The sequence below is a fragment of the Megalops cyprinoides genome, chromosome 20 (assembly GCF_013368585.1).
Source record: "Megalops cyprinoides isolate fMegCyp1 chromosome 20, fMegCyp1.pri, whole genome shotgun sequence".
Classification (NCBI taxonomy): Eukaryota; Metazoa; Chordata; class Actinopteri; order Elopiformes; family Megalopidae; genus Megalops; species Megalops cyprinoides.
The window spans coordinates 369,925-389,317 of NC_050602.1; the positions used below are offsets into that span (position 1 = coordinate 369,925).

At 41.9% G+C, this 19,393-nt stretch overlaps 1 protein-coding gene across 1 annotated transcript in view; it reads left to right on the top strand.

Moving 5' to 3' along the window:
- LOC118796018 (SH3-containing GRB2-like protein 3-interacting protein 1) overlaps positions 1–15,791 on the top strand; it is a 33,443-nt gene extending 17,652 nt beyond the window's left edge. The window contains 7 exon segments of the mRNA XM_036554853.1: positions 766–877; positions 2,176–2,331; positions 4,268–4,400; positions 14,130–14,247; positions 14,250–14,313; positions 14,640–14,704; positions 15,772–15,791. Of these exon segments, the coding sequence (XP_036410746.1) occupies positions 766–877; positions 2,176–2,331; positions 4,268–4,400; positions 14,130–14,247; positions 14,250–14,313; positions 14,640–14,704; positions 15,772–15,791 (668 nt within the window).
- Positions 15,792–19,393: the final 3,602 nt, after the last annotated feature.

The following is a 19,393-nucleotide window of genomic DNA, read 5'->3' on the forward strand; positions in this document are numbered from 1 at the left end:
AGCTGCCAGTTTGTTCCAAAATGGGTCTAATTATAATAGAAGTTGTGCTTTATGCTGTGGAACCCAACCGTGTCTATGGATTTAAAACAAAAATTGATTCTAAATTTAGCTATTAGCTATGCATTAGTAAATTACAACTTATGTAATGGACTGTGTATTCACATTGCTGTGATCTGAATTCTGTTCACTTATTTAGGTGATTTTACCATGCACAGGGTACAAAGTTCATTCTTAAGTAAAATGCCATGTAGTCTTAAAAAGTCTATACACAGTATAGACACACTGCACAGTATAATAAGTATAATAATAGTGAAAAATTCAAACAATTACAATAGGTGCCTTGCACCTTCGGTGCTTGGCCCCTAATAACAGCGGTAATAATTATATTTGTTATGTTGGTTTTGTTATTATCTTTATTTTTATTATAGTTTCTCATGTCTTCATCTCCACCCTTGGGCTGCAGATGGTAGAAAGCTAAACTTCATTCAGATGGTCACTCATTTGTTGCATTTACAAGCTCACCAGTGTTTCAGCCCTAAAAAACGTATGGAGTCTAAACAGAGAACAGGGAGCCTCAGCATATGGAGGCTAAGCAGAGCACACAGAACATCAGTACTATAGCATAGCAGGGGAAAGGAGGACAGGTGATGTTTCAGGATGCCAGTCTGCAGGTGTGTTTGCTGGGAAGTACTGTTCCTCCAATAGGGGTCTGTGGGCTGGTGCATGAGTGGGTGTTCCAGACTGAGTGGTCCTGTGGTGTTTTAGGGTGTTCCCGGGGACCCAGCCCCCTCACCATGGGTGCCCAGGACTCCCTCCCCATGGCGGCCGCCTTCACTGAGACAGTCAATGCCTACTTCAAAGGAGCTGACCCCAGCAAGTACACTCCAAAGACCCCTTGCACCCTTCTTCTACCCACAGCATAAAAGCAAAGGGGTGAAATGCTCCACCCCTACCCACATTGCAATACCAAGGTAGTGAAACGCCCACTCTGACCCACAATGAAACACTAAGGGATAGAAACATCCCTCTCCGACGCACAATGCAACAATGAGGGAGTAAAATACTTTATTCCTACCGACAATGCAACACAAAGGGAGCAAACCACAGATTTTTTTTTACATATTACCAGAGAGTCAGTTCAGTGTTCAATGCAAGTTCTGTCTCTGCCATTGTTGAAGCTACAAGTGTTCTATTTTACTGGTTCATTGAGTGTTCTTAAAGAGCGTGGCCTACAACAGAACATACTTAGCTAGCATAGCTACAGAGACAGTACTGATCAGAATCTCCTAGATGGAGGATGGAAGGAACACAGGAGCTGAATAGCTGGTTTTTATCTGTTTTTATCTGTGGCAATACACTCCTACCCATAATGCAACACTGAGAGGGTGAGGCACTACCCTTCATTCAAACTGAACTGATTTTTAAAAATTGCTTTTTCTGATTGATTTAATCTCATTTTGTACAATTTTTCAATACAATTTGTATTTTCTTACCAAGAAAATGCTCTGCAAAAATATAATTTAAATTAGCTCAAACATAAATATGTTGTCTCAAAGAAATAAGATGTTGCATTTAGCATTTGCTGTCTACCTGCCAAGGAGAGTCTTCTTTAAACAGTGCAGTTGTAAATCTGGAGAAATGTGGAGGAATGTGATATTTGGTTCTGATAGATTTTATTCTAACAGCAGTTTCAGTATGGCCATGCTACATGTTACTATATTTGACCAAATGTGTGGTCAACAACACATTCACAAAATGTGCTTGTCAGTACCAACTAATGTGTACTAACTTTAATGTTGTGTACTGTTTAACTTTGTTGTGCAATATGTGAATGATGACCAGTTCACACATACTTAAGAATAACATCCTGTGTGCAACAAGATGAGTTAGGGTAAACAGTGTACTCTAAAGTCAGTAACTTGTGTGTCGATAGTGAACAAATACAGAAAATTATCCACTAAAATATGGTCATTATGTCATTCCCTAGTTGTTATTGCCAATAGCTGCATTGTGGGGCCACAGCTGCACACTTTTAGGGCGAGTTCCTATAGGCTGCTGGGAATAATTTAGCTGCTGAGTCCCCATTGGCCACTCTGCTTCAGCTTCAGCTCACCCCAGTCATGTGACAGAGACCCTGTGTTTAACCCCTGTGTTTTCCCACCTACTGTTCCCCAGATGTGTGGTGAAGATCACGGGGGAGATGGTGCTTTCCTTCCCAGCTGGGATCACCAGACATTTTGCCAATAATCCCTCCCCAGCTGTGCTAAAGTTCTGCGTAACCAACTACGGCCGACTGGAGCATGTTCTGCCAAACCCTCAGCTACTGTGCAGGTAAAGGCCAAGCATCAGGAGCCCAGCATCTTTCCTCATCCACAACAGCATCTTACACACATGACTGGAGTTTCAAGGGGTAGCTGTGCTCTGTCTTAAACCCAATTAAACAATGCACCATACTAGGGGTGTCCCCGACTAAGAATTTACATAGTCGAATCTGATTGGTCAAGTCTTGCCTATCATCGACTGATTGTTGAATCTTTTTTTTTTTTTTTTGCTCATTGATCCATATTTTCATTTGCGACATTGGCTTCCATTTTTTTTCACTCATTATTTGAAAAGTCTGCATTATAGTGACCTTAACGATAATAAATATGCCCATTTAGAATACAGAAGGCCCATAGCTTACAGTGAAAAAGAAACCAGAGGAGGGAGGTACAAAACTTGGGTTTTTTTTCACACATAGAAACAACTTGATAATGAAACGAAATAAATGTCAGAATCAAGTAGGTCATCAGAGGGTGCAAATAGTTTTTACACTACAGAGACCAGGCTCTAAGCACTGCAGTGGGTAGCCTATCCAATTTTAGGCTAAACAAGTTCACAATGTCCAAAAATCAAATTAGAACCAGCTAAAAGGTTTTGAAATCACTTTAGCCTACCTGATCAAACAAAAATAGCAAGTCTTTCACTGAGCCTTTGTCTGCTTGATTCTTTTCAAATTGTGTGCGAGGAAGTCAACTTGTTCATGTTGCCTCGGAGAAGTGCACTCCGTGCACACATCAGGGTTTCCGTTATAAAAAAAAATAAATAAAAACCTGCTGGTCAAAATGTCTGGTAATAATGCTCATACAAAACTTAGCTATAACAAAGGCTATCCCTAAACAGGACATTTGTGTTTTAAGTGCTTATTTATGGGCTATACTGGGCTACACTGGCTAAAATTGTGGCTAAAAATGTGTTCTGCCCGTGTCAAGTGTGCCAACAGAGAGAGGCTTCTCTCTGCAAAATCGAATTAAGATGGCGCTGTGAAGTCGTCTGGTGGAGAAGAGAGTGACGCGCCTTATGTGCATTGCAGGCTGCAAAGACACATTGGACACGTTTGATTTCAAGTCGGCAGCAGAGGACTTTGCCGCAATGAAAAAAAAGAAGAAAATAAAATGTTAGCTGGTAGTCTATAGGCTATGTTTGATGCCATGTAGGCCTAGCCTTTTTTTAACAGGCTACAGATGTTACAGGTTACAGGTGTTTTGTAATAGCCTACATTTTAGCAGCTAATGTTGAGGTTTTCCTCAATCATTAGCCTACTGTTCGCTTCGCTTAATCGTTACTGTTCATTAAATAAATTGATTTGAGGTCGCTGTGATTCTTTCGTCAACATAGGTGTAAATTATATTTGTGTTTGTAACATAGACTGTTAATGAAATGTGACCGGTAAGTTTCAAATTTGTCCAGTGAAATAAATTCTTTCCGGACGTTGGACCGGCAAGAAAAAAATCTTAGTGGAAACCCTGGCACACGTATACACACATTCAGCACCCCCATACAGCCGGAATGGAATGATCCTTGTTTCAGAACTACATTTTGCGACGATTTGACCATGAGATTGGCAGTCAAATCAGGTTCTTTAGATTGAATAGTCAAATAGTCAACTATTCGGGGCCATCCCTACACCGTACACAGATGAACTATTCAAATCAGTGCTTTTGCTGTTCATGAATCTGCCTGGTATAGCATCTGAGTCTGCTTTGCATTGCAGTGGTAATTTCTAGTGTTAGCAAGGACTGGGTGTTACAGAATTATTGTACACAATGGGGATAATGCGAACTAAATGCTGACGAAAGCTGTCATTTTTTATCTTTTGGGACCTTGGAGCTTTGCATTACAAAATTCAGTTTAGCATTTGTGGATGAAACAGAATGCTCTGTGCTCTGTGTTCTCAGTATTCTAGAAACTAGATGAGTTGTAAATAAATCCGTTTATTGTTTTGCAGTGACACCACACAACCTAGTGGCAACTCTAAGGAATTCTGGGTAAATATGTCAAACTTGATGACCCACTTGAAGAAGGTGGCAGACCAGAAGCCCCAAGCGACATACTACAATGTGGCCATGTTAAAATATCAGGTGACGGCCTAGACCTGTGCAGCATTCATTGTACTGATGTTATTCATAACATGGTTATTCATGTTATTGATATATTCAACTGTTGTCAGAAGGAGCAGAGTGAACCCAAATGCAGACTCGAGACACAGGAGGTTTGATTCAACAGTAAAATTACTTTTACTGGAGACTTGCAAAATACAAACAGGCTTGGACAAGAGTACACACACAAGTTATGGCAACTCAAGACAGAGTAAATACAGGAACAAAAAGCAGAATTTAAACAGTAGTGAACATGGGTGCACAGCCGGTGGTTTCAGCTAACGTCACTCCCTGAGACTTGATTAAATACCGTTGTTTCCAATTGAACTAGTGGCAAACTGCCTTTAGCTTGGCTGGTAACAAAGCTGGCCGTAAGAGTTTAGCTGAGCAGGGAGACTCAGGTTTGAAACTCACTTCTAAATACATTTTTAAACATTGTCTCTGTCAATTCTGCCTCTACATGCATAAATTATACATCAAAATAGAGCTACACTTGTGCTTGTGCACATTCTAACCATGTCTTCGCTTCAGTCGTGACAACTTGCTAATTTTCCCCAAAGGCCCACACTCTTTTGTTACAAACTTTTTAAACTGCTGTATCTCCGCGAATACTGGCTCTACATACATAAAGTATACATCAAAACAGAGGCTCACTTGTATGGATTCTGGCAATGTTTTCATCTAAGAGCTGTGATGTATATGTATGTGTATTTTTCAGTTATGAGTCTTTATGCAGACCTTGTTATCCCCTCACTCTAACCAGATTAACATTTGATACTTAAATCAGAGACAGATAGTTTCAAATGACAGTTGGGTTTGAATTTTGGTTGCTTGGCTACATTCCAAATGGTCTTGTGTTCCTGTGTGGAGTAGTAATATGAGGCAGAAAGCGACTCCTCTTTCACAAACTTTCAAAAACAGACACGAACAGACACACACACGAAGAGACACAGACACACACACATACACACATAAAGTCGTAATTTTAGTTCCCTTTCAGACACTTCAATGACAACAGCATCCAGGAAGGGTCTTATTTATTTATTGCAGGGAAATAAACTTTATTTTTGGTGGATGTGAAGTCAATTGTATAAGAAATATATAAGCCTAAATAACAATTACAATAGCCTATAATATTTATATTACATCAAGTATCCAACTAGCAAAGAAACCTAAATTATGTCATTAAGTGGCATTCTTGTTAACTCTATGTTCTGGCAGAGAATATCTATATAGACGGGCTCTGGTCCTGGGTAGATCTCCAACTTCTGATTTCCAGACAGTTTCACTGCGAATCAGCTGCACCCGTGCATGTTGTTACACAGCAATCAGCTTAGCTTAACACACAGCTGCGCGTTAAACTCGTGATACTTCTGTTTTAAGTAGTACAGTTCTAAAGCACAGCTAAGCTAGCTGACAGAACAATTGCCACATTAAGTATACATCAAAACAGAGGTACACTTGTGCAGATTTTCACAATGCTGTCAGTTCAGCGCTATGATGAATGGTTTTTGAATTATGAGCCTCTGTTCACCCCTTGGTAACCCCTCCCTCTAACTAGATTAAAATTTGATATTTAAACACACACACACACACACACAAACAGATACACACACACATGACCAAACACACACACACAAAGACACACACACAGCCATGAACAGACACACACACAAAAACATGAACAGATACACATAGAGACACACACAAGAACAAACACACACACACACACACACACACACACACACACCAGGGTTCCCACTCTTTTCTAGAGATCACCAGGACTTTTCCAGGACATTTTCAGTGATGATCTAGCTGGTATGACAGACAGGGATCACGCCATACACTAATATGTTCCTCTCTGTGGAAGTCTGATTTAAAAGATGTACAGTCTGTGGCTATACTGTATCTACGAAATCATCTCTTACATGCTTAGAAATTATGACAAATTGATCATAGAATAATGCAAACACACCTGTAGATGTAGTCTCTTGACACTCTCCTGCAGGTTTTCCAGAGTTTTTGCTAGAGCTGCCAGCTCTTCCCTTTTCTCTGTGACACTTTTGCGATAGGCATTTGATTTTGACAGTAATGTGAAGTCCTGTTTTTTCTCTGCGCTGATTGCCATTTCGTCTGCCTCTTTCTGCATCGTCTCAATGCTTTGCATTATTCTTTGCTGTTTTGTTTTGACATTTGCCATTTCATGATGGAAGTCCTTTCTTTTCTTCTCATTAGCAGTTTGGTCTTTTTTCTTCTTTTCATCTTCCAGGTACTGCACATACTGCATCCTTGCTCCTTTGCAGTGTTGAATGAGGTCGTTTGGCAGGGCTTCATCTATTGCATGCCCAGCCATTGCATCCTGGACCAAGCGCAATGCTACTACTCCTTCAGGTTTTCTACAAGCATATCCTTGTTGACGCAGTACCCTCTTTCTACTGCAGCTTGTCCATGAGACAGTGTGAGGAGACATTTCATTAGGTCCCACAGTGCTGCATACTCTGCTCTGCCACTGACAAATCTTCCAAGAAATTCATCAAGCCTGCAGCTGTAAACAAAATCTTGGAACTCTGCTTTATGGTTTGCACTGACATGCACTGAGAATGCTTTATACTGAGCAAGAACTTTGTCACACTCGGAGGCAGTGTACCATCCCTGTAGGAGTTTCTCAAATATTCCTATTGCACTTTCAGCTTCTGTTACCATGGTCACAGGGTCAAGGGAGCTCATGTACCACACTGTTGGGTACATAAGAGGACTTCTCTCCATGTTTTTCTTGCAGGTCACAGCAAGGAAGGAGACACATTCTTTCTTGAACATCTGTATATTCACTGGATTTTCCTGGAGCTTTTCAGATGCCTTCTCCAAAGCTTGCTTTGTGGCAAATCCCATGTCCAGCTGTTTGAGTGGCACATGGATTGCTTTGTCTTGTGGGTCCAGTTTCAGCAGCTGGACAGGTGTCTTTATATTCTTCAGTTCTTTCCTTTTGATAAAGCGTGACAGCAAGCCTCTCAGGGATGACTGGAGCTCCTTTGCTAAAAAAGGCATCATTGAGGCATCTGTCTGGAATGTCTCCAAAAAAGGCTTCAGCTATTTAGCAACAAATGCAAACAATTTCAGTTTAGCCTGAAAAAGAGGGTCATCAGTGGCCTCTTTTACTGTACAGTAGGATGCAGATGATGGCACTTTACTTTTCGGAAGTTTCTTGTGGCTGCTGATGTACTCCTACACTGCTGGCCACACTTATATTGCCCTCTCAGCAATTGCTAAGTCTTTTACCCATCGATGGACACAGAACCTCAGAGGAAATGTTGTTGTTTTGGTCACCTCAATGAAGTCATCTCGCCTTGCTGGTGAGTCATGGAACAATTGCCAAAGAGCTCTCAGTACATCTCCCACTGTCCAACCTGTTTCTTTCTCTCCATTTTGAAAGCTTCCATGCACAACATGCAAACCACAACTTCCCAGATTGATAATCTTTGGCGCATCTGGGTCCACTTGGCTCTTGTCCTCTTGGAATATCCTCAGGAACTTCCAGTTGACCATATGGCCATCCATTGAGACCTGCAAGAGCTTAACAGTGGCTGTTTGTGGCTCTTGGTTTGTTGGACAGCTACTTCCCTCTCCTGTGTCTTTTGAAGGTGTCACCCTCATGAAATGTGTTATTCTTCTCTCACTGTTTAATTGTCCAGCAACTTTGACATGGCCTTGCCCTCCTGCATGACTCTTGAGTGCTGAGATGCCCATATTACCAACATCAAAATACTTCCTGCAAAACGTACAATATGCCCTATGCACATCTCCTGATACTTCAGTCCCTGAACTGGGGGTCTTCTTTCCACTCATTCTTGAACTTGCACTGTCTTCCTGACATTCTGTCATTCTCCTGTAATTAGAGGACAAGTATTATAGAAACATTTCAGTATACAGGCATAACCTTTAGATGTTTTAATGTCACTACTTTTACTACTATATCCTGCTTTTTTATTTCTTGCCTTTTTTAATGCCCAGTTTTAATATTGTTATTATATTTTTTTCTTTATAGTATTCCGTCACTGTATTTTATTTTGTTTCTTTTGAAAAGCCCTTTGTGCTCTATGCTTGGCAATAATTACAGGAGTGAGTGACAGAATGTCAGGAAGTTCAAGAATGAGTAGAAAGAAGACCCCTGGTTAAGGGACTGGCTAGGGGATGTATCAGGAGATGTGCATAGGGCATATTGCAAGTTTTGCAAGAAATCCATGTCACATGGTAGCACATTCTGCTATCATGTGATGTGACTTGGGGTGTGTTCCCAGCGTTTCCACAACATAACCGAGAGCAGCCTATTCAAAATACTCTTGTCCATAAACTACCATTTGAACGTTAATATGATCCTGAGCATAACTTGGCCCTTTCAGATGGCAATGTTATCCATTTTGGGGAGCTCTGATAGATAGCCTAGTAGTTCATTCTCAGCTAACATGCGCACACACACACACACACACCCATGAACAGACATACACACACACTCACATGACCAGACACACACAGACATACACACACGCAGACACACATACGAACAGACACACATGCACAGACACACACACACACACACACACATACACACGAACAGACGCACACACAACCACACGCATACACACGAACACACACAGATACACATACACAAGCAGACACACATGAACAGACACACACACAACCACACATGCACATATAAATGAGCAGACACACATACACATGAACAGACACACACACACACAAACAGTCACACAAACACATACATGAACAGACACACAGGAACAGACACACACTCACGAACACACGCAAACATACACATGAACAAACACACACGAGCAGACACACGCACACACGTGAACAGACACACACACATACATACAAACATAGACACACACACACGCAATCGTAAACAGACACACAGACACACACACACACGAACAGATACACACACATACATACAAACATAGACACACACACACAATCGTAAACAGACACACACATACACACGCACTCACAAACACACACAGACACACACACTCACACAAACAGACAGACACATACACATGAACAGACACACACGTACAGACACACACACACACACATACACACATTCAGTACACACCAGGGTTCCTGCTAGGATTTTTTCTTGCTGTTGCGGTGTCCGGAAAGAATTTATTTTACCGGACAAATTTGAAACTTACCAGTCACATTTCAATAGCAGTCTATAGTACAAACGCAAATATAATGTACACCTAGGTTGACGAAAGAATCACAATGACTTCAAATCAGTTTGACTATTTAATGAACAGTAACGATTAAGCAATACGAACAGTAACAATTGAGCAAAACCTCAACAGTAGCTGCTAAAATGTAGGCTATTATGAAACATCTGTAACCTGTAATGTCTGTAGCCTGTTTTACAGTTTTTTACAATTTTCATTGTACATTTTCATTTTCATTTACATTTTCACACTTAGGCCAATACCATGGCCACTTTTTCAAAACTCTTAACACAGTGTGCACATCAGTTAATCTTTCATGCAAAATGCACTACAACCACCAAAACACCCAATAATTCACCCAAAAGTAACTCGTGCTGCCATAACTATAGCAAATGCTCTCTCCCAGCAAAACTACTTTGTCACTCAAAATGCAATGGACTAAAAAACAGAAACAACTTGAAGCATTGCAAAATGCTTATTATATTATTATAATATTATGTGTTGTCATATATTATATATATTATGTGTTGCCGTATCCTCTGTTTTCGCATAGATTAGTGCTGCATTGCAAAAAAAGTAAAGTTTACAGAACATATTGTAATACCAAACAAATAAATCTGAAATGCTGCAATATGGCTCATGCCTCATTGTAGCTCTATGCTACAATTTCTGAGGTATACTATAGTACAACAAAAAGTCTGCTTTTCATTTCTAGTACAGTAAGTGAAACAACAACACATGATACTACCACTAGAAGTCTGCTGTAGCCCTAATGCTGATCCATGGTGTCCTCTGTATTTTGGGTCAAATTTTTATGAGTTTCACATCTACAGCAACATTCTCCCTTGCTTTCTTGCATTCTCTTTAGCATATCTTATCCACCCCTACAACCCCCCACGCCCCATAAATATTTGAAGCCAAGCAGCTATCATGGCACCAAGAACAAATCTTTTTATCTGTTGTTTTGCCTGTCACAATACTGTAGATACCACTATTGAGTGTGGTAAATTTACTGTAGTTGCATTCTTGGGTCACTTTCTTTCACTGATAGCCCATGACTTACATATACAGCAGTAATAGTGGAAAAATCTCTTCAGCAACAACTACATCTATAGTTTGCCTATATACATGCACATTTCAATGTAAATATGATCACTTTTGCACCGATGGTAAGAAGGCGGCAAAGTCCTCTGCCGACTTGAAATCCATGTCCAATGTGTCTTTGCAGCTTGCAATGTGCATAAGCTGCGTCACTCTCTTCTCCTCCAGACGACTTCGCAGTACCGTCTTAATTCGATTCTGCAAAGAGAATCCCATCTCTGCTGACACACTTGACACAGGCAGAACACAGGCAATTTTAGCCAGTGTAGCCCAGCTGGGGTACAGCTCGCTGAACTCACAAATAAGCACTTTGCAAGCTGTTGCAAAAGTTAAAGCCCCATAACCATGGAGCGCCATCATCACTGCCACTACATCTCATCTTTGGCATATTCCTGAAATGCTGAAAGGATGTTTTAATTAAACAAATGTCCTGTATAAGGATAGCCTTCATTATAGCTACGTTTTGTATGAGCATTATTACCAGACATTTTGACCAGCAAGTTTTTAATTTAATGTTTTTTTATAAATTTTACTAGGCAAAAACCGGTAATTACCGGATAATGGAAACCCTGATACACACGAACAGACACACACAACCACACACATACACACAAACAGACACACACACGAAGAGACACAGACACACACACATGAACACCCACACACAGAGACACACAAACAGACATACACACACACTCACACGAGCAGACACATACAAATGAACAGACACGCGCGCACACACACACACACACACACACACACACACACACACAAGCACACGCACTCACAAACACACATAGACACACACATTCACACGAACAGACACACACAGAAAAACACATACACACACACACAAACACACACATGAACAGAGACACACAAACATACATACAGATACACATGCATGAACAGGCATACACACACACACACGCACATGAACAGACACACACACACGAACAGACACACACACACGCACAAACGCACCTACACATACGATCAGACACACACACAACACACGGACATACACACGTTTGAAGGGAGGGGGAGAGGGAAACGGCAAGCCCAATGTGCAAATTTCCCAATTACACTTCCATGTTAGATAAACACTTTTAAAAACTGCTGTATCTCCATGAATGCTGGCTCTACACACATAAATTGTACATCAAAAAAGAGGATAATTTGTTAAGATTCTCACAATGTCTTTGGTGTCAGTGAATCAGCCTGGTGTCAGGCCACTACTGTAAGTCACGTGCCCACATTGCTTTGTCTCCGCACCAGACACAGAGGGCTTACATCTGTAAAGTCCGCTCCTGCATACTTTCTATGTATCAGATATCAATTTGATTGAAGTAAATCCAATCCAAAAAGGGAATTGCTTTGCCAACAGTCAGGCATGTGGGGAACAGAGGTACACAACATAAACAACAGGACAATAAAAGATGCAACTGCATCATTAAAATAACAAGTTGCAGAATTTCAGTAAGTGAGCTTATTGCACTGATTGCACTTGTGCATATGAGATGTTTAATAGTCAATTACACTTAAGTTATTGCACTGTGAAGAATCATATAGTGATCCCCCCCTAACAGAAGGGGGAGGAGTTAAACAATTTTATTGCTGCTAGTTGAAAAGATCACCTGTGATGCTCAGTGGAACACTTTGGAGGGATAAGTCTTTTGCTGAAGGTGCTCCTTTGGAGAGCCAGTGTGCCATGGAGAGGGTAATCCAGATTGTCCATGAAGCTCAGCAGCTTGTGGAGCATCCTGCTCTCCGAGACCTCCACTAGAGAATCCAGCCCTGCTCCCAGGATGGTGCCAGCCCTCCTTAGGAGCTTATTAATTCTGTTGATATCAGCTGTCCTCATGCTGCTGCCCCTGCACACCACAAGCACAAAAGATGGCACTGGCCACCACAATTTGGTGGAAAATCTGCATAATTTTCCTACAGACATTAAAGGATCTGAGGAAATACAAACGACTCTGTCCCTTTTTGAAAAAATGCCTCTGTGTTTCTGGACCAGTCCAGCTTGATGTCCAGATACACACCAAGGCATTTGTACTTCTCCACTACCTACTACTATGTTCACTCTTTTGTTGAATGAATATAATCATCAACTGTAGTATAGGTCAGTGGGTGAGATCACCTCAGGGTCATAAGTCATAAATCTGTGGAGTTTTAAATCCTCTGGAAGCAGACTGCAGTAGGATTCACTTTTTTCAAAAAAGGTGATGAGGAGGTGTGTCATTCCACTTTGCCCCTGAGTGAAATGTGTGAGACGATCGTAACACCCAGAAAATAATATACAGCCTTGCAGAAGTATTCAGACCCTTGACCAGTTCTCACCTTTTACTGAGTTACAAATGATTTCCTCCATGTGATATTGTATTTAAAAACACTGAAACTCAAAATTAATTATTTTAAGATGACATCAGTTTTGTATTATAAAATATTTTATGAAATTTTATGAAATATGCTTTTTGCATAAGTATTCAACCCCTATGCACTGGAAGCTCCAAATTTACACAGGTGAAAAAAAAGTTTCCCTAACGAGGACACAGTTGCCTTACTATTGGCCTCTACCTGTGAAACATTAAAGATTTTCTGGATAAAAACACTAATCTGTTTAGGGATCATTGGCAAGGCTGTGAATCTGAAGGAAAGATGTGAAAATGAAAACTACAGAGCATTCTATGGATGCTAGAGATAGTAAGTAATACAACTCAGGCCCTATAATGCCCATGCCTTAGGAATCACCATTCCTACAGTGAAGTATGTTGGTGGTAGCATTATGCTGTGGGAATGCTTTTCATCAGCAGGGACTGGGCATCTTGTTAAACTGAGGGAGGAATGGATGGACCAAAATACAGGAAAATACTGCAAGAGAAACCACTTCAGACCACTAAAGTTTCTGTGTTTTATATAAAATACAACACAGAATGAAATTTCAATGTATCATTTGTGATTCAGTACAATGAGAGCATTGATCAAGGGTCTGAATAATTTTTCAAGGCCACATTTGGTTTTATGTTACAAAACTAATAACAGGGGTGTAGACATAATGTCTGTAGCAAGTTGCTGACTGTCAGAACAGAGAACAGAAAGAACTGGTGGTACTGCAGCAAGGAGTGTGGCCTGTGTGGCCACAAAGGATATTGAAAGTGAGGAGGGCTTGATGCGCAGTTGCTGATTCAAAAGTCAGGATGAAAAGGTAAAGAAGGGAACATGGAAAAAGGGCAAATACTCCTAGGGGTGAGAATGTTTCATCAGAGGCCAGCAGAGCTACTTCAGAACGTGTCATTTTTATAGCTCTCTGTTGTTCCCGCAGCATGGGCGTTTCCTCAGATTGTCGCAGTAATGCTGTGTGATCCCACAGGTGTCTGCACAGGGCATCCAGTCCACCCCCCTCAATCTGGCAGTCAACTGGAAATGTGAGCCCACCAGCACCGATCTCAGAGTAGACTTCAAATAAAACAGAGAAGCCATGACCACACCCAGTTCCTGGTCCCTGTTGATGGAGGAGTAGCCAAACTACAGGCTGTGTTTTCACCTGCTGCATGGTAAGAGAGGCGGGGTTTAACCCTGGGTAGAAATCTGAATATTCCTCTCATTCAGGTGTTTATTGCAAGTGTCTGCTTTAGTGGGGTTTTTATAAATCCAGCTTTTAGGGAGTCCTGCTTTTCCAGGGATAATATGGCACATGTTCTGTGTTTGATGTTTGTCTTGTTTAGAGATGCATATAGGATTTGTGTGTAGAGCCTGTTTAAAATGTTAATATATGTTTATAGAGCTCCTTGAGCTGTAGGAGCTGTATATTTGTTCTGCGGGCATGCATTTTTGAAATAGAGAAAAGTAGCACCTTACTATATATATTTTGTGTTTAAAGGAATGCAGAACAACAGAGAATCCTGTGGAAGATTCCAGATATTACACACAAGTCAGAAAATGGCGGTAAATTCTTTTCATAATAAGATGACATTTCACATGCAGTTAAAACATTTGCTGTTACTTTCAGCAGTTTTGGTACTATTACCATTTTTCACCATTTTCATTTCTCTGAGCAAAAGAAATGTGATTGCTCGTACATTTTTTTCTGTTAAGATTTTTAGGCTGCTGTGTCATAGAATGCATTTTAAAATATCATATTCAAAAACACACATATTTGTAAATTGTGTATAGAATATTGACAAATATTTATTTCAAATGTAGTTTTGTATGTATGTTTATTAGTTTTGTAAGTATTTAAAACTCCTATGTGCATATAATAAAGGTACATGAACAAGTAAAGATCCAATTACTGTCAGCAATGCAACAAAAAAAATCATACTGCTCTTTCATTCTGTCTAACCCAAAAATAATAAGTAGTATTATTATCTGTAGTAGTAGTAGCAGCAGTGGTAGCTGCTAACAAAACAGCTGAACATTGAATTTTTTGTTTTTCAGGAAAGTACTTGGCTGAAAATTAATCTAGACTCCCGAAAAAACACAGTGAAAAATAACCACACCAGATGTGATGGGATAGAGGACAATGGAGGATACTCCTTTCAAAAGGCGTCAATGTCTCCAGCAACAACAACGACAATACAAAAATATTTTTAACCCTTTGTGTTCCAAAAGAAAGGCATTGTGGCCCATCCAGCAGTGTTATGTGACCTATTAACAGATTTACAGTTTTAAGGCTTAACTCCTGTGTTTGTTCACGTATTAGCAGGTGTCTGTGTGTCAGTGATTAGACACCAGGGGTTCTTTTGGGGGTTGGTGTTGCTTTCCTTTGAACATACAGAACAGTAGAAACTTCTCAATGCAGCTGACTGACATCTCAACCATGACAGGCTCCTCAGGAGATGTTTTGCAGAGTAAACGGATAACACATACGTACAGATACACATCTTAGACTGCCATTCAGGAGGGTGCACACTAGGCCAACAAAACACAGAGCATCATGTCAGACCAGAATGATTCTAAGGAAAACACCCTCAGTTAAGAGTCTGTTAACTGCCTGTTCTCCTGCTCCTTAGGGACGGTTCTGATTGGGTGAGGAAGGTCATTCCACCACCACGGAATGAGGGCAGAAAAAGAACGTGGCCGAGTGGAACGGCTGCCGAAGTTCCCGAAGTGAGGGAACTGCCAACTGCCCAGAGGAGGTTGAGCGGAGAGATCTAGTTGGAGTGTATGGAGTGATCAGAGACTGAAGGTAGGACAGGGCAGAGCCTCTTGTGGCCTGGTAAGCCGGCACCAGTGTCTTAAACTGGATGTGGGCTGCTACCGGAAGCCAGTGAAGTGCAGTGAGTAGCGGAGTGACATGAGAGTGTTTTGGGAGGTTGAATACCAGGCCTGCAGTAGCATTCTGAACCAGCTGAAGCGGCCTAATAGCGCAGGCCGGTAAGCCAGCCAGTAAGCCGTTGCAGTAGTCAAGGCAGGAGATGACTAGTGCTTGAACTAGGAGCTGGGTTGCTTGTTGGGTAAGGAAAGGGCAGATACTCTTGATGGTGTAGAGAAAGAATCTGCAGGACCGGGTGACCACTGCGATGTGGCTTGAGAAGGTTAACTGGTCGTCCAGGGTCACGCCTGTGACGGTCATGGAGAGACCGCACATGTCCACTGCCTTCCTTGGGCACGAGTTGCCTTTGTGTGAACTCCGCGACACTTGCAAACACACACACGCTGACAGATGCCGATAAGAGCCATCAAGCTTAAGTCAACGCGATGCCGCTATTGACGGACTTAATGTCGCCACGAAATCGACGTTTTATAATGGTGAATGAAAACGCTAGACAATCTTGTAATTATGCTTTAAAACATCTTTATTGTGCTTAAGTAGGCGTGCAAACGTGAGTGCATTAAAAAAAAAAGAACAACGTAGCATAGTCATACCGTGTTGAATGCTGCTCCTTGGTGTTGGCAAGTGTCTCTCCGGTGGCAAAGGAGTGCCGTGGGGAAACAGCGTAGTGTTTATTTCGTTCCGGCCACGATTGGCCCAGTTTACCTTGCTTGTGGCCATGAGGGGTGACAGAGACGGCCCTGATCAAGCCGCCTCCGTTTTAATCCTCACGTGTCATTTGGTTGAATTGTATTTTTGCTAAAATCATGTAGTTGTCATGTCTTTGTCATGTTGTTGTTTGTGTTGATTGATTGTTTTATGTTCCCCCCCTTTATGTGAATGGTGCTGGTCACCTGGGATATGTCTGTCTGTCTAGTCTCATGGAGGGAGTCTAGTGTTGGATGTTGGACTGTGAGTACTACTGCTGTAATATTGTTCTCTGCTTTTTCAAAAGAGACCCAGCAGATTTTGTACTTTGTTTTGTAGTTTACTTGCGTTCAGATATTGCTATTTTTTGTTTGTTTTTTTTCCTTTCTTTTTCTACTTAAAACTATTTTTGTGTTATTTGAACTTTGAATGTGGACTCTTATTGCTTAGTTTTAACATTAAGCCAAAAATAAAAATTGTCCATCTTATTCACTCACACTCTGAGTTTTTGGCCTGACCCAGGAGCCCTCAGTGGCGCCCTCTCGTCCATTCCTTTACAACGCCCAGGTTTTTGGCTGACCTGGAGGGGGCTACCACAGAACCCTCAATGGTGATCTGAGCATCGATCGTTGAGGAGTTCTTTGCTGGAGAAAAGAGAAGCTCAATCTTCTCCAGATTGAGTTTAAGATGGTTAGCAGACATCCAGGAGGCGATGTCAGCTAGGCAGACTGCAATGCGCAGCTGGACCTGGGAGTCGGAAGGGGAGAAAAAGAAGAACAACTGTGTGTCATCTGCGTAGCAGTGGTAGGAAAGACCGTGGGCAGAGATTACCTGTTCAAATGATTTAGTGTAAAGAGAGAAAAGGAGTGGGCCAAGTATGGAACCTTGTGAGACCCCGGTCTGAAAAGGGAAGGGGCAGGAGACTGATTCCCTCCAAGATACCTGATGGGAACAGTCAGAAAGGTAGGATTGAACCATGTCAGCGCAGATCCTGAGAAGCCCATCCCAGTAAGGGACGAGAGAAGAATCTGGTGTCGAACGCTGAGGAGAGGTCAAGTAGTATGAGGACAAAGCTGAGTGACTTCGCTTTGGTCAAGTGAAGCACTTCTGTGACTGCGAGGAGGGCAGTCTCAGTGGAGTGGCCAGCTTTGAATCCCAACTGGTTCTGATCCAGGGGGTTATTCTGGAGGAGATAGGGAGAAATTTGGTTATAGACTGCGCGGGACTGGGAGGGGACAGACGAGCTGGTTTGGTAACAGGGGGACAGAGGATGTCCAGGGAGGAGGACAGCGCAGAGAGAACAGTAGAGGATTTCTCCTCAACAGAGAGAAGTGAGAAGGATTCAGCATAAGGGAGAGAAGAGCACACAGCAGAAGAGAAGGAACTTGGGGAGAGGGTGCGAAGGTTGCATTGAGCTGACACTAACGGGGTGGGAGCAGAGGGGAGGATATGAGTGGAAGGGAGAAGGATAGGATCAGAGGTGTGGAGAAGTGTGACCGTGAGATCAGGAGCAGGGCAGCCTCTTGAGAAGATAAAGTCCAGCTGGTTGCCAGCCTTGTGTGTTAGTGGGGAATCCACTAGGGTGAAGTCAAAGGACTGGAGGAGGGGGAGGAGACCAGCATACTGAGTGGAGTTTGGTGGAAGATTGAAGTCCCTAAGCAGCAGGATGGGAGTGCCGTCCTCAGGGAAGGAGCTGAGGAGGGTGTCCAGCTCATCTAGAAATGACTGCAAAGGGTCTGGTGGACGATAGAGAACAGTCATGTGCAGTTTACAAGGGGAAGAAACAGTAACAGTGTGAAATTCAAAAGAGGTGGGGGAGATGGAAGGGAGGGAGGCGACACGGAAACTCCACGAGGGGGAGATCAGGACACCAGTTCCTCCACCCCTCCCCAAGGGTCTGGTGTAATGGGAGAAGGTGAAGGGAGAGGAGAGGGCAGCGAGGGTGGCGGTGTTCTCCGGTGTGATCCACGTCTCAGTGAGGGCTAGGAAGTGAAGGGACAGCATGGAAGTCTGAGCAGAGATGAAGTCTGCCTTCTGTACTGCCGACTGGCAGTTCCAGAGGTCATCGGAAATGACAACAGCAATATCAGTAGAACAAGATGAATAAGGTTGGTCAGGTTACGACTGCAAGGTTGCCGCCTGTGAAGATTGCGAGGGGAGATTCGGACAGGAATGGGTAGATGGCACGTGATTAGTGTATGTGTGGGAGAGGAACAAGACAATGCAGGAGGTGTAGTGGCAGAAGGTATTACTTTTAGAGGGTAAATCTACACTTTTAAAAGTTAAAAGCTCTAACATGTGTTGGTAGTGTCTCCTCCAGGGCTGACTTTGGTAAGAGCTTTGTAAATAAATGTTTAATTATTTATCAAAAGACAAAGTGTTGATGGTAATTTGAATAACAAATCAAATCAATCACAAAGTGTTTTGACCAATAAGCGCACATGACATGAAAATATACCAAATTCTAAATTTTGGCATGCCAGCAGGAATTAGTTGATTCACATGTTCTCTTGATCAAACTAGGTATTCAGCAATGATAGAGGTAAAGAATCAGGCCCTAATTCAATACCAATTCAACCAAATAGTTGAATATCATAAGCATTGCTCAGAAAATTGCTAATAATTGTCGACATTTAAAAAGACGTTTACGACAAGAATATTTGAGAGAGAAC